General features: G+C 39.2%; 1 protein-coding gene across 2 annotated transcripts in view; it reads right to left on the bottom strand.

Annotated features, from left to right (window-relative positions):
* Positions 1 to 23,515, bottom strand: part of CTNND2 (catenin delta 2) — a 1,099,643-nt gene that overhangs the window by 891,777 nt on the left and 184,351 nt on the right. For both annotated transcript variants that reach the window (XM_005221651.5, XM_002696428.7), the window contains exon 2: positions 17,447 to 17,583. In XM_005221651.5, the coding sequence (XP_005221708.1) occupies positions 17,447 to 17,583 (137 nt within the window). The remainder of the gene's footprint in view (positions 1 to 17,446; positions 17,584 to 23,515) is intronic.

The raw sequence follows: 23,515 nt of genomic DNA, 5'->3' as shown, positions 1-23,515 counted from the left end.
ATTTTTTTAAGAAATGAATATTTTGCCTCCTGGATCCACCACTCACTCACGCTGTGCCATGACAGAAGCTCTGAGATTTGAACTTGTCCTTGAAAGCAGCAGAAAAATTTCCAGCCTAGTTATGACAATTGCCTTTCCTCTTAATTATCAAAGTTCATCAAATGTCTTAGCTAAGTCTTTACTGGACTTGCTATGAAGGCAATATTTTCTAAAGCTACACAATAATAATTGGTCTTGTTGCAAAATGCCAAATATGTAAAAGTTTAGAGTACTTGAGACCAGTGGGAAATGTTTCTTAGCAGGTATGACAAATGTGCATATATTCAAACTTGGCCAATATTTAAAAATTACTTGTAATATTTATCTTTAGTGATGGAACACTAGTAAGAAGAATTTATTTACTAGCAAATTGAAGTCATGTCAGCCATTAAAAAGAATACATTTGAATCAATTCTAATGAGATGGATGAAACTGGAACCTATTATACAGAGTGAAGTAAGCCAGAAAGAAAAACACCAATACTAACGCATATATATGGAATTTAGAAAGATGGTAACAATAACCCTGTGTACGAGACAGCAAAAGAGACACTGGTGTATAGATCAGTCTTATGGACTCTGTGGGAGAGGGAGAGGGTGGGGAGATTTGGGAGAATGGCATTGAAACATGTATAATATCATGTATGAAACGAGTCGCCAGTCCAGGTTCAATGCACGATACTGGATGCTGGTGCACTGGGACGACCCAGAGGGAGGGTATGGGGAGGGAGGAGGGAGGAGGGTTCAGGATGGGGAACACAGGTATACCTGTGGCGGATTCATTTCGATATTTGGCAAAACTAATACAATATTGTAAAGTTTAAAAATAAAATAAAATTTAAAAAAATAATAATTAATACCTGGAGAAGCCTTCAGATCATTACAGCTCAGTTCAGTTTAGTCTCTTACTCATGTCTGACTCTTTGCAACCCCATGGGCTGTAGCACACCAGGCTTCCCTGTCCATTACCAACTTCCAGAGATTGTGCAAACTCATGTCCCTTGAGTCAGTGATGCCATCCAACCAGCTCATCCATTGTCATCTCCTTCTCCTCCTGCCTTCAATCTTTCCCAGCATCAGGGTCGCTTCCAGTGAGTCAGTTCTTCGCATCAGGTGGTCAAGGTATTGGAGTTTCAGCTTCAGCATGAGTCCTTCCAATGAATATTCAGGACTGATTTCCTTTAAGATTGACTGACTTGATTTCCTTGCTGTCCAAGGGACTCTCGAGAGTCTTCAACACTACAGTTCAAAGCATCAATTCTTCGGCGCTCAGCTTTCTTTATGATCCATGATCTATATGATCTTTAAGATGATGGCATCTGGTCCCATCACTTCATGGCAAATAGATGGGCAAACAATGGAAACAGTGACAGACTTTATTTTCTTGAGCTCCAAAATCACTGCAGATGGGGACTGCAGCTTTGAAAGTAAAGGTCACTTCCTCCTTGGAAGAAAAGCTATGACCAACCTAGATAGTATATTAAAAAGCAGAGATATTACTTTGCCAACATAGGTCCATCTAGTCAAAGCTATGGTTTTTTCCAGTAGTCATGGACAGATGTGAGAGCTGGACCATAAAAAAGGCTGAGCACCGAAGAACTGATGCTTTTGAATTGTGGTGCTGAAGAAGACTCTTTGAGAGTCCCTTGGACTGCAAGGAGATCCAACCAGTCCATCCTAAAGGAGATCAGTCCTGAATATTCATTGGAAGGACTGATGCTGAAGCTGAAACTTCCAATAATTTGGCCACCTGATGGAAAGAGCTGACTCACTGGAAAAGACCCTGATGCTGGGAAAGACTGAAGGCAGGAGGAGAAGGGGACGACAGAGGATGAGATGGTTGGATGGCATCACTGATTCAATGGATATGAGTTTGTGCAAGCTCCATGAGATGGTGAAGGATGGGACAGCCTGGCATGCTGCATTCCATGGAGTCATAAAGAGTCAGACACGACTGAGTGACTGAAAAACAATGCTGCCACCCATTTTTCAAAAGGGCTGCCATTGATTTTTCTTGCTGATGGATTTCCTGAGAAGGCAGTAATAACTAGTTGTATTTTTTGATACTTTCCTAAATTTGTCATTTGATGGCAGCTCTGTGGTTTTTTTTTTTTTTTTTGAGATGCGCCAGGCCTTAGGTTTCAGCATGTGGCATCTTTGATCTTTGTTGCAACGTACAAGATCTTTAGTCTCGGCATGTAGAATTTTCTAGTTGTGGCACAGAAAATCTTAGTTGCAGGATGTAGGATCTAGTTCCCTGACCAGGAATCAAACCTCGGCCCACTAAAATGGGAGCTTGGAGTCTTAGCCACTGGGCTACCAGAGAAGTTATGATGGCAACTCTTACATTCCTTCTTCTTCTTCCCATCTTACCCCATCCTCCCACCCTCCAACCATACTCTGCAAGCCAGACATCATTGGTTCTTCTATCTGAAACTAATATGACTTGGCTTCTGGGCTCTTTACAGGACTGGGAATGCTGCCCCAGAAATACTGGGGCTTATACCAATTCATGTTTGGGAACTTATCTTTGTCTACAGTATAAATGTACTGCTAAATATTTTTTTTTAATATAATACTTAAACATTTAAAAATGTATTATTGATCTACCATAGGACTGTCTGGTGTGTGTTCTCAGGTTCTCGTCTAGCAAATCGTTTTGGAAAGTTGCCTCAGCCCATGAGGATGGCTCAAATAAATAAGACGGACAAGAACAAGTGATGGCAGAATGTGAAGAACTGGGAGCTCCAGTAGATACAGCCTCTCTGCAATACAATTTGGCAGTTTCTCAAAATGTTGACCTTACAGTTATCAGATGACCCAACAATTTCCCTTTTTAGTTATTTATCCAAGAGAAATAAAAATATATGTCTAGACAAAGCTTACATACAGGTTACTCATATCAACCTTATTCCCAATAGCCAAAAAGTAGAAACAACCCAAAAGTTTATCAGCAGATGAATGGGAAGTGAAATGAAACATATCCACAGAATGGAATATATTTGGAAATAAAAAGGAGTGAAACAGTGATATATACTACAATATGGGTGAAACTTAACATTATGAATTGTGAAAGCAGCCATTCACAAATGATGATATATTTATGATTTTATTTATATGAAATGGCCAGAATAGGAAAATCTACAAAGATAGAAAATATATTGTTTCCTAGGGCCATGAGGTTTGAGGAGAATGGTTGTTAATGGTATAGGAATTATCTTTTTTTTTTGGTAGTTTGAGCATTCTTTTTTTTATTGTATTTTTTAACTTTACAATATTGTATTGGTTTTGCCATGTATCAACATGGAATTATCTTTGAAGGGACAAAAGTGTTTCAAAATTAAATGGTGGCAATGGCTGTACAACTCTGTGAATAAACCACTGAAACAAGTGAAATGTATGGCTTGTGAATTATATTTCAATAAGCTGATCTTTTAAAGATACCTCAGGATGTACAGAAACGTAAGATTTAGAAGCAGAGAAAAGTATACAGATGGCCTAATACAATGATTTTTTTATAAGCACAGGAAAATGTCTGAACTGGTTATCTACTGCTATGTAGCAAACCAGCCCCAACCTGGCTTGAAACCACAATGGTTTATCTTGGTCATCGGTGTCCAAGTATCAGACTGCAGCCTGGGCCCCTTGACAGGGGACTCAACAGTAGATGGCTCATTGGAAAGGCTGGCAAGTTGACACTGATGTCGGCCAGAAGTTCAGACATGGCTATGAGCTCAGGGACTGAGCATTTCTGCACACAGCCACATCCACTTTATGGTGACTTGTTTCTAAGAATGAGGATCCCAAGAGAACCAATGAGCAGGTGTACCACCCTTAATGCTCCAGTCTTAGAATTCAGTGTCACTTCCACCATAGTCTCGAGTCCAAATAAAGTGAAGGACAGGGAATATTGAGCCCATTTATCAATGGGAGAGAGTGTTAGACTCACATCAGAAGAAGGTCAAAGACAGGGGAAATAGTGTTGTAGACACTTTTTAATGGTCAATATATTGTCACCTGTCTTAATTCACCATGAGGCAACATTTATATAGGGTCCACATTTCTCACAAGAACAACCTGTTCACTTCTGAAGTTGACATGAAAGTATATTCCAAGTTTATGTTTCCGTGAAGTGTTTTAAGGCCATCTTCACTTGCAAAGTTTTCTCCTGAGAAAATGCTGCAAAATAAACCTTCACCTGAGCTGGGGACATAATAAGGGATTTGCAACAACAGCATTTATGATTACTACTGCTGCATTTCTTATAGGAAATCCTTAGAACATTTTTATATGAAGAATATTTCCTGTAACCCATAGATAAGACTGAAATTATTCTTCTATAAAGTTGTGGACCAGTAAGAGTCTTATGTGTCCAGGAAAGTGCATATAAAGAAGCTCATGATGAAAGGAGGGATAAATTAGGAGCTTTGTTAGGATAAGCCCACACTACCATATATGGGCTTCCCATGTGGCGAGAGTAGTAATCTGCCTGACAATGCAGGAGATGCAGTTATCACAGGTTTGATGCCCAGGTTAGGAAGATTCTCAGGAGTAGGGAATGGCAACCCACTCTAGCATTGCCACTCTGGAGAATCCCATGGACAGAGGAGCCTGGTGGGCTATAAGGGCCATGGGGCCATGAAGAGTCAGATACGAATGAGCAACTGACCACATATCATTATATATGAAATAGATAAAAAACAGGGACCTACTGTATAGCACAGGGAACTATACTCAATATTTTGTAATAAGCCATAAGGGAAAAGAATCTGAAAAAGAATATATATCTGGAAAAAGACATATATATAATTGATATACATAGCATATGTAAATCAGATATACTAGATATATATATAACTGAATCACTTAGCTGTATATCTGAAATTAACACAACATTGTAAATCAACAATATTTCAATTATATTTTTTAATTTAATTTTTAAAAAGATGATGTATTTTTTTTAATATAAATTTATTTATTTTAACTGGAGGTTAATTACTTTACAATATTGTATTGGTTTTGCCATACATCAACATGAATCCACCACAGGTATACACGTGTTCCCCATCCCAAATCCCCCTCTCTCCTCCCTCCCCGTACCACATGATGTATCTTATGCAAATACATTAAAAACCCAAAAACAAAAACAAAAAGCCCCACACATATGCAATACATATGGCATACCATCATTAAACAAACATTCAAAATAAACATACACAACAACACACGTCAAAATCTGTAATAATCAGAAGATTTTAATATGACCATATTGAGTTCCATCAGGTGTGAAATGGTGAAAAACCTCCTAAACAGAAAAGAAATATGAGACCAGCAGATGATTATAGTAGTTGGATTGCTCTATCCTCTGGGAAAAGTATGTTTTCAAAGAACAGTTAAAAATGACTGAAAGAGACACTCAACAAATATGAGGAACTTGGTATAATTGCATAGAAACAAAAGGAATTAGATGTTTGTGTGTTTTTTATGAGTGAAGCTGCTGATTTATGTTCTAACAGGGGAGTTGATTGCTTTTTAAATTTTAGATGAAATAAGGCACACAAGTTTAGTTCAAGAAAAAATGATTTTTGTCTGACACTCTGCAACCCCATGAACTAAGCCCTCCAGGCTCCCCTGTCCATGGAATTCTCCAGGCAAGAATATTGAAGTGGGCAACCATTCCCTTCTCCAGGAGATTTTCCTGACCCAGGGATTGAATCCGAGTCTCTTGCATTGTAGGCCAACTCTTTACTGTCTGAGCTATCAGGTAAGCCCAGAAAAAAGACAATCACCTACATATTTCATGAACGGAGGTTATGTTTCACTTAACATGCCTCCTTTCAAATTGAAAATATCTCACTCCACCCGGTTAAACGAGTTTCAGTTTGGGTTGTTTATAGAGGAAACTGCAATTTGGGGGCCTGGGATTCATCAGAGTAAATGGACTAATTCTGAAACAATATGCAGGCAGCCCACAGGGGAAGACACAGATGCAACACAACCATTCAAAAAAGAATGGAAAGACACGATCAAGCTAACAATGCAGATGAGATCCCTGAGCCACACAACTAAACTAATGGCTCCCATCGCAATTAGATGAAGCATTCACTTTTGCACTATGACAGAACAGGAAAATACTGTAAGTTTATTCATGAATGCACATCCTCAACACAAATGAGTTAAACATGTTCTCTGGGTGTGGCACTCACTTGGGTGCTGGGGACACAGGAAAGAGAGAAGACCTGGTCACAACCATAAATTTATCCATCCCATAAATTAATCAGTAAACTTAGATGTTTTTCAGAAAATAAGCATTTTAACTATTATTCCTACAATAATAGTACTATATCTCTACTACTAAAATATTTCACTTCTGTTAAATCCTGTGACAACAGTGTGCAAAATGTTTTCAATATCAGTCTTCCATACAATCCAGAAAAGCTCCCAGGATAGTAATTTCTTATTTCTATTCTCCCTAAGGGTTTCTCTGGTGACTGAGTGGTAAAGAACCTGCCAGCCAATGCAGGAGACTCTGGAGAAGGAAATGGCAACCCACTCCAGTATTCTTGCCTGGGAAATCCCATTGACAGAGGAGCCTGCTGGGCTACACTGCATGGGGTCACAAAGTGTTGGGCATGACTTAGCCAGTAAACAACAACAACAACAACTCCCCCTAAAGGTGGAGTCATTTCATTCAGTTCAATTTAGTTCAGTCACTCAGTCGTGTCTGAGTCTGCGACCCCATGCAGCATGCCAGGCCTCCCTGTCCATCACCAACTTCAGGAGTTTACTCAAACTCATGTCCATTGAGTCAGTGATGCCATCCAACCATCTCATCCTCTGTGGTCCCCTTCTCTTCCCACCCTTAATCTTTCCCAGCCTCAGGGTCTTTTCCAAAGAGTCAGTTCTTCACATTAGGTGGCCAAATATTGGAGTTTCAGCTTCAGCATGAGTCCTTCCAATAATATTCAGGACTGATTTCCTTTAGGATGGACTGGTTGGATCTCCTTGCAGTCCAAGGGACTCTCAAGAGTTTCTCCAACACCACAGTTCAAAAGCATTAATTCTTCAGCATTATGAAAGCCACACTCTTGGAACGTATTACTGTGAAGGACTGAGGTGCTGTCCTGACCTCAGCAGAGATCCCAAATTAGAGAATTTACATTCTAGATTATTTATTTTAAGCATAAACTGCCTCTGGCTTCCAACAGGTCTATAACAGGCAACTGCAGGTCTCTGACCAGTAGTTGGAGTGAATGGTATTATTTCGTAAAAGCACCTGTGTTAGCTAAGGGGTTAGGTTCAAAGCTGATCTTTTGTTTGGGTGAAGGGCTTCAATGCTGTAGAGGTGGTAGGCATGAGTGCTGGCCAGCAGGCCTACTTCTGTCCTGCAGAGGCTTCCAATCCACTCAAAGATTTAAAGACCCTTGGTGGGTGGCCCAGAAGGTGCTAGTGGTAAACAATCCACCTGCCAATGAGGAAGACACAAGAGATGGGGTTTCGATCCCTGGGTGGGGATGATCCCCTGGAGAAGGGAATGGCAGCCCATTCTAGTATACTTGCCTGGAGAATCCCATGGACAGAGGAGCCCAGTGGGCTACAGTCTATGGGGTCTCAAAGAGTCGGATATGACTGAAGCAACTTAGTCTGGTTGATGCCCCAGAATCCTGCTACTCAGAACATGAGACAGCTATGTCCAACTGCTCATGGAATTGCTTGGACTTGCCAACAACTATGGAACAACCTTAAGTTGACTTTTCTGTAATCTAATTTTGAATTCTGAAGATAATTTTTTCCTCCAGGAAGTGTAAGCTACAAAATGCATCTCAGATAGCTAAATCTATTGACTTGTATAAAATAGATTACTACTGAGAACTGATTGTATAGCACAGAAAACTCTACTTAGTGCTCTGTGGTGACCTAAATGGAAAGGAAATCCAAAAGAGAGGGGATATATGTATATGCGTAACTGATTCACCTTGCTATACAGCAGAAACTAATACAACATTGTAAAGCAGCTATACTCTCCAACGAAATTTTTAAAAAATCTACTGACTTGGTGAATAGAACTAGTTAGTATTCACTACGGAAATGTTGAAGATTACTTGTCCAAAGTGATTTGTGCTTGTTTGTTTTGGTTGCATTGATACTGGGTCCTTCTTTCTCCTATTTATTAAGCAAGCGATCCTGGTGGCCAAGAGTAGAATGTGAAAGTCAAAACCTGCCATTAGTGAAAAAGGAGGAGACTGGTCTTCACTTTTCCCTGGCAGCCACTAGATAGCAGGCTCATTTAGAGCCTAGGGCATGAACCTGCACATTCCTTCAATGACTGCAGTCAAATGACAGCAACTTGAACATGATCGATGGGCTGCCTGGGGCATGTTTACCTGTGTTACTGATGCACACCACAGATAATGTCAGTGCAAACCACTGACTCTGAAAAACAGGAATGTTCCAGGAAAGTGATGCTATGGTATTTAACCCCTGGGACTCCCATCACCCCACATTTTCACTACAGACACTAACACTGAGCTACATAAATTCACTGAAGTATGTCTGTTTCCTTGCTGTTCAGCCAATTCTTTGCGACCCCATGTACTGTAGCATGCCAGACTACTCTGTCCTCCACCAGCTCCTGGAGCTTGCTTAAACTCATGTCCACTGAGTCAGTGGTGCTATCTAACCATCTCATCTTCTACCACTCGCTTCTCCTCTCGCCCTCAATCTTTCTCAGCATCAAGGTCTTTTCCAGTGAGTTGCCTGTTTGCATCAGGAGGTTAAGTATTAGAGTTTCAGCTTAGGCATCAGTCCTTCCAATGAATATTTCATGGTAGATTTCCTTTAGGGATTGACTGGTTTGATCTTCTGGCTGTCCAAGGGACTCTCAAGAGTCTCCTCCAGCACCACAATTCGAAAGCACCAATTGTTCAACACTCAGCTTTCTTTATAGTCCAACTCTTACATCTATATATGACAACTAGAAAAACCACAGCTTTGACAATATGGACCTTTGTTAGTCTGTCTGTTTGGAGTCTCATTAATGATTCCTTCAGATTCCAAAAATATATCACAGATCAAGTTGATGTGAAATGACCCACCTCCCTTTTCTGAGTTAAATAAAAGTAACAAAGGCATAGGCAACATCTAACTTGACCTCAGGAAAACTCTGGTCACAGAGAAAACCAAGCTAACTGCTCATTTCAATTCTGTAGCAATTTCTTATATGGTTCCCAGATGGCTCAGAGGGTCAATAATCTGCCTGTAATGCAGGAAACACAGGAGACATTGGTTCAATCCCTGAGCTGGGAAGATTCCTTGGAGGAGGAAATGGCAACCCACTCTAGTATCCTTGCCTGGAGGATCCCATGGACAGAGGAGCCTGGGGGGTTACAGTTCCTGGGGTCTCACAGAGTCGGACATGACTGAGCAAAACTAAGCAAGCAAGCAAGCAAGCAAACTAAACAGTTTTTTAAGTTTCAATTTCTTTGGTCATAAATAGAAATATTCACAAAATAGTCACCAAAGAAAAGTCACCATAGACCAGTGCATGCTCAATGCATTAAACAGGGCACTCAAAGCAGGTGCACTGGGACATCCCAGAGGGATGGGACGGGGAGGGAGGTGGGAGGGGGGTTCGGGATGGGGGACACGTGTACACCCGTGGCTGATTCATGTCAAAATATGGCAAAAACCACCACAATATTGTAAAGTAATTAGTCTCCAATTAAAATGAATCAATTAATTTTTTAAAAAAGAAAGGTCATCATTTAATTACATATCTGATGAAATAAGTTCCACATTAACATTTTAAAGAAATATGAAATATATATTTTATTGAAATATAAATTTAAAGAAATTTAATATCTGTCCTTTTAAAGAACTCTTTTGGCATTTTGAGATTCTATTTAACAGTGTTTCCTTGTCCTGCTATAATTCCTATGTTTATTTTGACTGTTTCTACCATATTTGGTTCAGTTGTTCTGAACACTAAACATGTTCTTCCCATTTACTCCCTCTAGAATATTCTATTTGTTAATTTTCATTTCCACACAAACCCTGTACAGGGTGATACCCCAAGAGTTCCTGCTTCATACATCCTGCCTGTGGCTCTTATCAGTAATTAATTATGACAGATTTTCTCAGTGAGTTTGCAAATGTTTTTAAAGTCATTCTTAAAACTTTGCTCCAGGCAGCCTCTGTCAAAGCTGACCCAATGATTTATGTACAAGAAAGTATGACATGTCATTTTTTTTTTCAATCTGAGAAAATGGAATCAACTGAAGAGCTCAATTAATAAGAAAAAAGTTAAATAAAATTATAATATTAAATAATTCCCAGTGCATCCACTTATATAACCATTAGAAAAAATGTTCTAAAATATTTAGTGATATAAAAATACTTGATATAATATTAAATGTACAAAGTATAAAACATAAAGAAAAACAAAAATGTGCACAAATAATTATATAGTCATATAAAAAAATCTAAAAAGGAAATCCTCCCAAATATAGCAACAATCTCTAACTGCAGTGTTATCCTCAAATAAAATCTGTACCTCTACTCCATTTTTAGTTTTTTAAACTTTTCACAATGTGCACGAATCATTTTATAATGGAAAGCTTATTTAAAACTATTAAAATACCACATTTAAAATATTCAATGTGATTTCACATATGAATAACAATGAATTCTAATAACAAATATGAAAGACACAGTAGACACTATAATATCATGTTACAAAACCCCACCTATTAAGAGCTTGTCTTCTAACTTAGCATGTAAAGGGTTAGTCCATTTTTATTTTTCCCATTATAGCCTTCAGCCCCCTAAAACCTGAACAAATAACAGCTTCAAAGAGACTAAGCAGACATCAACCAACGAATTAATGCTTAGAATAGAATCTGGGGTTATTAAAAAGATGGATGAGTACATATGTGTCTTGAGAAGAGTTACAAAGTAAAATGTTAAGGCGAAAATTAAGCTTTAGAGAAAAGAACTCAAAATAACTTACAGGCAAGACTAGAATATAAACGAGGGAGCATAGAAGAAGGGAGGCAGACGACGTATTCACACTTGCAGAGTTATCCAGCCATGGCTAAAACCTCCAGCATTAATTCCCCAAATCTTACACAAATAGTTTATGAGCTTTGTTCCTCCTTGATCTCCCGTTTCAATCATCATTTTTGTGATTCAAAGGATACAGGATCCAAATAGACTTGCTTCAAGCCTAGCTGATCCTATCAGTCTGGTGCCACATGACCACCCCTTTGCTTCCGAGTTGGAACTCCGGACCTCTACTTTCACTACCTGCTTGCTTTCTTTGCCCTGCTGGAAGACTACACACCCATGTGCTCACTGTAGCTACAACTGGCTCCCCGACTGGGCATGTTATATCTATAAGGCTTTCTGATCCTTGCTGACTCCAGGCTCTTTCCTTTCCTTATTATTAGCTATATCACCTACCCAGACCCAGTTCAAACAGGCATTCACTGCCCCTAACATAGCTCCTGTTCTAGAAATGAAAAAAGAGTAAAGTCATGACCCCGTCCCTTTTTAAAAAAACTTTCAATCTATATCTGGCTAAAAAAGAAATAAATTTTAAAATTATCAATAAAATAATTCTAATACAATTATGTAAAGTTTAAAAATAAAATAAAATTAAAAAAAATAAAAAAAATAAAATTATAATATTCAGAAAATGAAAAAAAATAAAATAAAATAATTCTCATTTTAATTTTAATACATGGAGAAAGTTCAGCTAGTGTCACTATGATCTAATTCTTTTCTTCTCTGACTAAATGAATATAAAGTTCACTAGTCTTTGCAGATAATTCTTCTCCATCTTCTTGACCTTTCCTAAAGGTGTTTTAATTTCCTCTTTTTTCATGGATGATAATTTCGTCATTAGTTTCATAAAATATTTTCCAAAAATATACTTTGGAAACTGATTAGTTATATAGGTCATTTTCCACATTGTGTTATCAGAAACTATTGTTGCAGATCACAGGGACACGAATAATACTGAGAAATTCTGCAATGTTATGCAGCACTGGAAAAATACCAATTAACTAAGCATTTTATAATGTACTCCTTCCCAATAATACTGCTGTTATACAGAGCTATGTAATTTTAAAGCTATATAAATGTAGACTCTAAGTAAAAATAAAGGCATGCTATCTTAACACATGAGTCAATGTAAATGATCCAGATTTTTTTAGATTTTATGTAAGATAAATATTTTTAAATACTTTTTTAGTACCTGCATATGATTCGGACATATGCAAAATACTCTGCAGTCAGTAGTTCTGCCCATACTGGGAGCTCAGAAATGCCTCTACTCCTACTTTTCTACATTAAACATAATAACAAAAATGATTAAAAGCAAAATAGTCCTGTTTTATTACTTAAAAATTACCAATATCCTAAATCATGATATTGAAAATTTCCTTTGAAAGCAATAATATAATCTTCAATCCTTGTGGAATTTAAAGAACAGGAGATGTTACTGTCGCAATAGAACATCTACAGTTACAAACACAATCAATTTTAAGGAATATGTTTATTGTTACAAACCATTTGGAATTTTATAATATATTGACTAGAGTGTTTTCTTAAAACTTCACCCACAGGTCTTCCCTGGTGGTGGCTTAGTGGCAAAGAATCCACCTGCCAATGCAGGAGACATAAGTTCTATCCCTGATCTGGGAAGATTCCACATGCCTCGGAGCAACTAAGGCCGTGCGGCACAACTCCCGAGCCAGTGCTCTGGAGTCCAGAAACTCCTGAAGCCAGTGTGCTCTAGAACCCATGCGCCATAACCAGAGAGGCCACTGCAGTGAGAAGCCAACACAACGCAACCAGAGAGTGGACACCGCTCACTGCAGCTAGAGCAAAGCCCACGCAGCAACGGAGACCCGTTACAGTCAAAAACAAGCAAATGAACAATTCACCTACAATTTAAAAAAATATTTTATACCTTTTTATATGTGTTTGTCTTATATTTTTAGCTTCATTGCTATACTTGAAAGCAATAATACTCCAAATCTGTGTATCGCCCAGGGAAAGCACAGTTCTAAGCACATAGTCGGCATGTGACAAACACTATTAAATAAACACAACAATATAACACATTTGCATTTACTGTTCTGTACTTAGAATTTTATATTTAATCTGTTCATTATTAAACATATTTCACTGGTAGAATCATTACAAAAAACACATTTATCTGTACCATAATAATTTACAAAGATCAACTATATGAGCTCTAAAGTTTTCCAAAAATCTAAAGGTTTTTAAGAAGCATCCCATGGAAGAGGATCTGAAAAAGGATATGTCAATAATATATATCTGAATCACTTTGCTCTATACCTGAAAGTAATACAACATTGTAAATTAACTATACTTCAATTAAAAAAAAATAATTACCAAAAGCCCCCATGATTTTTCTAGCTTATATAAGAAGACCCTTTAGACACCAGCTTTGAAAGCATATGATGGTCAAATTAAACACTGATCAACTGAAGGGAAAGAAAAAAATATATTTTAAAACAGGTACAGTTTTAGGAAAGTCATGGTTTTCCTAAGAGCAAAGTAGTATACATATTGATTTAAGATAAAATATACAGATCAACATTACTTAGAGCAAGTAAATGTAAATTCTTGTCTAATACTACAGCCCAGCATTGGAACAATTTTTTAAAAAAAACAAAAACAAGAAAATGAAGATCAGATGACTACTCTCAGGCAAACTGGAAGCAAACATATTTGCATTTCTTGCAGTCACAGGGCAGCCTTGGATCTCTCCTCTCCAGTGATGGGGATTTGAGCCACTGCCCTGCCGTCATCCTTAGAGCAGCTTTCACAGTCAATAACAATCTTTCTCTTTTCTTGATTTGACCTTACTTCCCAGAGTCATAACCGAGGCCTCAACATTAACAAGAATTGCTTTCAAATTCCTGCTTTAAGCACGTGGTTCTCATGCTATCAGCATCTGTAGCTATTCGCTCTGTGAATCCTTTGTTCCTATCAATTTTCCTGTCTTTCACCCCTTGTCACTCAGCATCAATTCTGATATCCACCATTATAGTCATTTTCTTACATCCATCATATCCAATGCCTTTCCCTCTCCACCTCCAGCTTTTCAGACTTCAAATAGGCTCCAACTCAGAATGTGCTGACCATGTCTACCTGATGACAGCAGATTAGAAACAGACACATTTCCAGTGCCAAGCCATCAGCCCACCTGCAAGCATGTAGTCTCCTGTTCCCATAGGTGAACTGTCTTTGTTCCCTCCACTGGTGCACTGGGTCTCCTTCACTCTCACCTACTCAGTAACTTTCCCCCTGAAATCATACCCTCTCTGTCAAGCATCACTAATTTCTTCTCTTCTTATGGGTCATTGCCACCATCATAGCAATTATCTCCTATCTTTAAATCCCTTGACCCTTCTCACCCTTTTAGCCATCGTATCACTTTGGCTCCTCTTTGAGATGAATGGTTGTCAGTCTCCTCTCAGTTATTTGTTCAGATGACATGACAAGAATCATCACCGAACCTCTGTCCTCTCTTCCTCTTTAAGTAAAGGACACTCACATACAGGGGAAGAAGTAGGAGCTGAGTGTCTCCCCCTTGGAGCCCCACAGGACGAGAGACTTGGTAAATGTTGGAAATGAGACCAATGCCTCTGGAACATAGAAAACCACCCACAGAGTACAGCATAAATCATCAGTCTGTTTATGTTAATGCAAAAGTACAAAATTCTCCAGTTAAAAAGCAATCGAGATGGGAAATCAGAACAGAGAAAAAAGATCAGTGAACACCTTTTCACTGAACAGTCCATGACTGATGGGTGCTCAAACACTTTAGGACTCAGCTTACAAATGCCTCAGTCATGCCATACATGCCACACGGGACACATTCCATGGTTCAGGGTTTGGCATGATGTAAGTTCTGGTCAGTGGTTACAGCCTAGAATTTATTTCCATGCAATGTCAACTACCAGCCTAAGAACCTGTGTTCTTAGTCTCATTAACAACGTATTCCAATGAACTCTAACTAGACTGAGCTTTCTTTACGTATTCATTTCCATTACTACTCTTTACTGTAATTTACCAGTATAACGTACTCAGTGTATTTAATGAATGAGCAATTAAATCATGTAGCCTATTATACCCAGTCACCTCAGAATATATGCCTACTATGATGAAAAAAAAAAAAAAAATCACTACCCTCCTGTAGAAATGACTCCCAGGGAGTCAGGACTAGAGTGATAATAAGTATAATGCCATAAAATGTTTTACTTGAAATTCTCTAAATGAAGAAATAGTATTTTTACTCAAGAAAGTTATTTCTTATTAGTACCTAAAGAGGGCCAGGCAAATATCCTTTCAGTGAAAAGATTTATAAATAGATTATGCATATAATTATTAAGAACCATAGAAGGTATTAATTTTTAAAGTTATTTTCCTTAATTTCAGCTAAAGCTTTTAAAAACATATTTAACTTAGTTTTGACTCCATAAGAAAACAGTCTATCCCTGAGAAAAAGAGAGGAAGGACGTCTGAAGAATAATTTAGGACAAAAATCCCCCAGTGAAGGAAGAGATTGGTCATCTCCACGAGGGCACACCAAGGAAGTCCATGGGCTCTGCTGCTGAGTGATTTCTGCCTTCAAACTGGCAAACACCACACATGGAGCCTGGCACCCAGGTCTCTGATTTGGGTGTTACCACCTGCTCTGTCTCAGCTCCCCAAGACAGATTTTCTTGTCACAAAGAATCTTATCTCATCTATAAGCAATGAAATGAGTTTAATAACTAGAAAATAAACTCTTCATGGTAACTTTTAAAAAAATTTTAGTGCTTGTTGCTTATCTATATTCTTTATTTACATATTTTTATTTTTAGGCCATGCCCCAAGGCAAGTGGGATCTTTTCGTCAGACAGGTCTGGTTGTCTTAGTAAGTTTATTTCTCATGCCTTACACTTTGTCACTACTCTAAAGCTAGTGGCCTAGCAAGATGTCCAGACTAGGCCAGAATAAAAATCCACGACATAACCCAGCGATAAAACAAAGCAGTATCTGAAGTATGAGAAGCAGCATGGACTTTCCCTTTCTGTTTCCCTTGCTCATGAAAAATAGCCAGAAAACACTCATGGGTAGGCTTTTAGAAGAAATTAATCAAGCAATACAGTCTGGGCCTCAACCCAATTTCCTGATTACTTACCATTTTCACAAACTAGATTACCCAACCCATCCATTCATCTCTCCTAATTTTGCTTCACACTTTCTGACCTGGTGACACAATTTTAACTAATAGCATCATTGATTCCTTCAATGGATCTTTCCTTAGCTACTCCTTGATAGCTTGATCATCAACCTTTACCTAAATCAGTTCCCATTTATTAAACAAAATCAGTGTTCTCTAGGAAAACCAAAGGCCTTCCTTCTCCTAGTTGAGTCTGTAATTGCCCCATTCAGTCCTGGAGAATCCCAGGGACGGGGGAGCCTGGTGGGCTGCTGTCTATGGGGTCGCACAGAGTCGGAGATGACTGAAGTGACTTAGCAGCAGCAGCAGCAGCCTATCACTCTATTAAGATGTTCCTGGGTTCAGGAAAACTATGTCACTTTTCTCCCACTGCTGTTGCTAATTCAGCATCCCTGAATACTATAATTCAAAGACAGGATGCTTTTGCACTTAAAACAAGACAAAAAACACTGATTTACATTCCAGGCCATGGTAAAGAAAAAGAAGCAAATGTAAAAAACTTGATTTTCCAGCTTTCTTTAATTACCACCTTTTATACAGAAGAAACATGAATTTTATGAAACAATTACTTTTAAATATGAGACCTCAGATTTTATTTGCTTATTCCATTTTTATGGCAAAGAAATGGTGAAAGAAGAATCATTTAGACTTTAGTTTTGCAGGAAAAGTTCTGAAATGTATTCTTCCAAAGCCATCTCAGAAACACACAGAATATGAATTTGCTTAGCCCACCATGATAATCATCTGTTCTCACCCTTATCAATTTTTTAGCATCATGGATATACTTTGAAATTTTACTAGACTTTAGGTTTCCCACAGACCAATTATTTGGCTTCACACATTTAACGGTATTAAACATTGCATCCATCAATGAATCTGTCAAAACTTCACCGGTAAGAATTTGACTACAATTTTTGCTTTTTCTGTAGACTATTTTTGCAAGGAAACCTGCCTAAATCTTGAATAAAAACTGAGTGAAAAGCTGTTATAATCATATTTTAATAACAATGGTATAATGAACACCAATATCCCACTAGAAAATCATGATTTTCTCCCCAACGTAACTAAATTACCAGCTTTCATCCAGAAAAAACGATTTCAAAAATGTCCCAATATTTATGTCAGAAAAGTGGCACGTTTCTACCTGTTCTTTAACCGAGGCAAGGATGGCAGAGGTGGTTTCTGTTTCCGAGCCATCCCCATTGGAGGTGGTGAGGCCAGGGCTCAAGGAGCTGGTCTTCTCCGAGGCTGACGAGGGCTGGTCTGGGACGGGCATAGCTCCTGCAATGCAAGACGACATGCTTAATGGAACTGGATGTTGTCCCTGTAGACAGACCTAACTAGCTGGCGTGCTGCAGTCCACGGGGGTCGCGAAGAGTTGGAGACGACTTAGTGACTGAACAGCAACAAAAGCAGACAGCTCTAAGGGGCACACATTGGCAAGACGAGACATATGAACCACAGAGAAAGTGCATGACATAACTGCAGAAGGGGAGACAAGAAAATAGACACTTTCTCCTATCTCCACCGCGACCAAATTCCAAAATACACTCACAAACAGAGAAAGTAATGACGAGCTGGAGAAGGCAAGTAAGATGATGAGAAAGAGCAACGAGATAAATAAGCATTAAGTCTACAAAAGAAGCTAGCCAAGCTACCATTTTCTATCTGCATATATTTATATGTATATCTACATGTAGATAAATATGTATATATCTATATGTAGATAAATATATATACATATATTTATTACTTGTACGCCCACATACTTTCAACTTAAAAAAAAAAAAAACTAAAGATATTCTCCTTTATATGGAAATCATGCAAAATAAGTGATCAGTAACTTATAAGTAAATAAGAAACACCACAATTCACAACCGACCTAAGCAGTTTGGTTGGTATGGTCAAATAAAGTAAACAGCCTGCTCCACAAATATTCTCAAAGTTCTAACTCGGACACTGGCAGTGGACACAAGTTTCAAAGCTGGCGACACTCGTTTGTCAGTTTACTCTGTCTGAGTTCACTGACGAAAGAAAGGACAGGCTCAGATAACAGCCCCTTTCATACGGGGACACGCATGCACTGTTTAAAGCCAAGACTCTCAGAAGTTACTGTGCTTCCCTGTACTTATCTTTCTCACACAAATAAATAAGACTGAAGTATTTGGGACATGTATTACTTAGCAATGGTCATCAGCAGAGGAAGTAATAATTAACTGAGGGTAATTTTTGTAAAGGCACAACAAGAATCTCTGTTTAAATAAGAGGTTGGGAGTAAATCAAGGTTATTTTCTTGCTTTAAGCTTTTATATCACATGTCCTTCCAGGAACCAGTGCTGTGTGAATATTAAAAGATATTTTTCTAATATACTGTATCTGAGCCTCATGGGCTTCAAACTAAGCAATGTAATTTTTTTAGCAGGCCTTGTACCATATTATTTGGAGAAGGCAATGGCACCCCACTCCAGTACTCTTGCCTGGAAAATCCCATGGACAGAGGAGCCTGGTAGGCTGCAGTCCATGGGGTCGCTGCCAGTCAGACACGACTGAGCAACTTCACTTTCACTTTAACTCTCATGCATTGGAGAAGGAAATGGCAACCCACTCCACTATTCTTGCCTGGAGAATCCCAGGGACGGGGGAGCCTGGTGGGCTGCCATCTCTGGGGTCGCACAGAGTCGGACACGACTGAAGCGACTTGGCGGCAGCAGCAGCAGCAGTACCATATTATTAGCTGTGTGTGTGTGTGCTAAGTCACTTCAATTGTGTTCAACTCTTTGTGACCCTATGGACTGTAGCCCACCAGGCTCCTCTGTCCATGGGATTCTCCAGGCAAGAATACTGGAGTAGGTTGCCATGCTCTCCTCCAGGGGATCTTCCCAACCCAGGGATTGAACCCGGGTCTCCCGCATTGCAGGCAGACGCTTTACCTTCTGAGCAACCAGGGAAGCCCAAATTTTGTGGGGCCTGTTCAAATTCAAGCTCTGGGCCCATACTATTTTAAGTGAAACTTTTTGACAAAGAAATTGTCTGAGGTTCCAGTGTTATTAAGTAGCATAAGAGGTCCTAGAACTTTAGCTTTCTTGCTTTTGCTCCTGCCCCCCCCCCCCATTTTAGTGTGTTTTGATGTGTCAGCCTGTTTCTTATAAGTGGTGCTGCCTTCTAAATGCTGTCTACACACTAAATTTTATAAAACATAACTTTTAAAAGTATGACAGTCACCTGTCATCATAAAATATGGGATTTAATAGGCAAAGAATCAAGGTATGCCCTTAGGCACTCAATAACTTTGACTCATAGAGTATAAGGAATGATTCCATCTGTTTATCTACCTGGCCCCTTTCCCAATATGGCAATAAGAGAAAGAGTAGTGAATTCTTCTAGGCTTTTCTCACCATACAGAGCCACTGCTAGCCAAGGCATCCTCTACACCCTAGTGAAAATGACTTGGAATAATTTCCATCACTGTAATTTTTAAAATCCAGATTTAATTTAACCATTGGTCATCACTATGCATAGGTCATAAAGACTGTCAGCTTTCACTCCCAACCTTAGCTAAGAGCTCACAGGAAAGAGTTTCTTGATGGCTCACACAGTAAATAATCTGCCTGCAATGCAAGAGATCTGGGTTCTATCCCTGAGTTGGTAAGATTGCCTGGAGAAGGGAATGGCAACTCCAATATTCTTGCCTGGAAAAATCTCATGAAAGAGGAATCTGGTGGGCTACAGTTCATGTGGTTGCAAAGAGTCAGACCTGACTGAGCAATTAACACTTTCACTTACAGAAAAGAGAGAGGGCTCCGTAAATAATGTCAGAACCAAGCCCTGGATTGCTGACTGGTAAGTAGAAAAAGGCTTATGCCTTCCAACTGTTCAGTCTATGGTTAAGTCCTTTAGTCTTAAATAATCCATTAAAATTAGTAGTAAATCTGCGCTAACTCCAGGAAATCTAGAAAATGTAGAGAGACAAAAACCAAAAAAAAAGGAAAAGCAACCATTAGTAATCCTACCATCCCAGATGAATATATTTACTTTGGCATTTTGATATAGGTTTTTCTAATTTTTTTTTTCTGATTTGACTTATTTTGCATAATAAACTTTACATAATGGAGTATTACAGCAATGGTTGTACGTTTTTTTTTTTAATTTTTGCTCAGCAACATATCATGTCAACAAAAATTATTCTACATTTTAATGATGCAATAAATACTTAGCACTCAATATCTGTATGCATCATAATTCACCTATCTTTTGCTTGTCATTTTATCCCATCTTTACATTTCTCACATTTTCACCAGATAAATTTCTATAAGCATTATTTTATGGAGTGAGGAATCTACAGGTATTTTGAGAACCAACAACAAGCTCTCCTGCTGCCCGGCTGGTCTAACACCTCTGCCCCCCAGCGGCGTCACGAGCATGTCCTCTTCCCACAAGGATGACAATACTGGCCTTTAATACCGTCTCCTGCTTTCACCCACTTTCACCCACATACAGAAAAACTCATCTCTTCGGCTTTGTTTTTATTTTACTACAAATATAAGGAATATTGAAGACTGAAGGCAAAGGAGAAGGAGGTAGCAGAGGATGAGATGGTTAGATAGCATCACTGACTCAATGGACATGAATCTGAGAAAACTCCAGGAGATAGTGGAGGAAGAGGAGCCTGGCGTGCTACAGTCCCTGAGCTCGCAGAGTCACACGACTTAGCGACTGAACAACAACAAGGAATATTGTCCCACAGGTTTATTCCTCCTATGGACGACACCTCTTCATACCCTTTACACAGTTACTGAGTAAGAAGTCCTTTCATACAAATTGTCCAGTGAGAATCTACAAACACCCAAACTGCATGTTAAACTCATCATCAACATGAGAAAAAAGACAAGATGAGGGAAACAAAATGTCAGATTTTTGGTGGTTCATTCTGTAGCAGAATTTGCTACTCAAAGGTTCTAGGTCCAGAAAATATGAAATAACACAGCCAGTCATACCTGGTCCCGTCACGCTGCTCTACACTGTCACACACAGGAGCTGTGTCATGGGCAGAATTGTGTCACCTTCTTCTTGTTCCTCCACCCCTGCCCCCAAATCCATAGGTCGAAGCCCTAATGTGACTGTATTTGGAGATGGGGAGTGCAGGGAGGTCACTAATGTTACATGAGGTCATAAGGGTGGGGTCTTAATCCAAGAGAACCGTGACCTTATAAGAAGAGGAGAAGAGGGACTTCCCTGGCGGTCCAGTGGTTAGGACCCTGTGCTTCCACTGCAGGGGGCTCGGGTTCAATCCCTCGTTGGGAAACTAAGGTCCTGCCTGCTGCATGGCCAAATAACTAAATAGATAGATAATAAATGAGTAAATAACTTAAAAAAAAATAAAAACAGTGAAGAGACACAGCAGAGTTTTTCTCTCCACCACCCGAGGACAGAGTAAAGGTGGCCACCAGGAAGGGAGCTCTCACCAGAAGCCTCCACAGCCAGTACCTTGATGTTGGACTTCTGGCCTCCAGAACTATGAGGAAATAACTGTCTGTTGTTCAAGACACTCAGTCTGTGCTATCTTGCCATGGCCGCTGAACAGACTGATACAAAGAGAGTTAGATTGTTCTCGGTTTCCTTTCTCTAATTACCTGGGTGGGGGGGTGGGCATGGAGGGCCCGGGGGTCTCTGGAGTAGCAAGGTGGTACAGCTGTCAACACAGTCATCCTTGATGAACTACAGGTATAGGGATAAGGCATGTACTTCTTCAAATCAATACACTTGGATGACCCAAAGCTTACAAAAAGATATGCCCCACTGTTGTGAAAAAGACTGGAGAACAACACACTAACACAGTACCACCACTCTCATAGACAATGTAATAAGACACTCAGGAAAACTGGCTGGGACCATAAAATTGGGCAGCCTCGATTAAAAAGAGGCTCTTTTTAACTTGAGCACATATCCATATGTAATAAAATTTAATGAGGTCCAAATGAATGTTCTAAACTTGTATTCCCCAAACATGAGTCATTATGAATTTACATTATACTTGGTAACACCTTAAAACCGCATCTGTATTTTTTGTTGTTTAGTCACTAAGTCGTGTGCGGCTCTTTTGCGACCCCATGGACTGTAGCGCACCAGACTCCTCTGTCCTTGGGATTTCCCAGGCAAAGATGCTCGAGTGGGTTCCTATTTCCTTCTCTGGGGGATCTTCCTGACCCAGGAATAGAACCCACGTCCCCGGACTCGGCAGGCGAGTTCTTTACCACTGAGTCACCAGGGAAGCCCCATTTGTACTTAGGAAGGCTAAAACTCTCTTGCTGTCAATGCAAGCACCACATTCAATGTTATATTTTACTGACGTCCAGCACACAGAAGGAAAATAAATTCTAATTTTATTTTGCAATTCAAATGTTTCTTATTTAGCCAGTTCTGTCCAGCAACTAATGACTCTGCCATAAGAATAAAATTATATTTCAAAAAAATGACTGATGAACACTTGTGTCACACAATCATCTAATTCACGGACCCATCCAGCATTCTTGTGTCAGCCTTACTGCATCTCCTCCTCTCAGAGTCAGTAACAAGTTCCTTTGGCCACGATAAGGTCTTTGTTTGTCCTGAGCTGCCCAACCCCAATCCAATCCGTAACCCATGACCTTCTATCCTTTCAACTACACTCTGTTGTCATGGAGACCTGTTTCTTTGTCCTTGCAGGTTAGCAAGTCCCACCTATTTCAAATTCCAGAATCTCCAATTCCTTGCATATGGCAGGACTCAATAAGTATTTTATTAGCTAGACTTGCACTATCTAAGATGGTAGCTCCTAGCAACATGTGGCTATTTACATTTTAATAACACTAAAAGCCAGTTTATTAGTTGCACTATTCACATTTCAAGTGCTCAGTAGCCACATGTGGCCAGTGGCTACTTTACTGGACACTGAAAATGTAGAAGAATTCTATCACTGGAGAAAGTTATATTCACAGCCTTGATCTATACCCAGTAGTCAATTCTTTACTGTAATCTTTCATCTTCCACTTTAATCATGGTCAAAGAAGATGGAAGAAGTGGTTAGATTACAATTATATTTTAAAGTGAGGACTGCTAATACAGTGCATGTAGTAAGTAAGATGAAGACAGAAGAGTCCAGACGAGTCCAGAGTTTGATCTGAGTTGGAGAAGGAAATGGCAACCCACTCTGGTGTTCTTGCTTGGAGAACCCCAG

The sequence above is a fragment of the Bos taurus genome, chromosome 20 (assembly GCF_002263795.3).
Source record: "Bos taurus isolate L1 Dominette 01449 registration number 42190680 breed Hereford chromosome 20, ARS-UCD2.0, whole genome shotgun sequence".
Taxonomy (NCBI): Eukaryota; Metazoa; Chordata; class Mammalia; order Artiodactyla; family Bovidae; genus Bos; species Bos taurus.
This window is presented reverse-complemented; position numbering and strand designations above follow the sequence as displayed.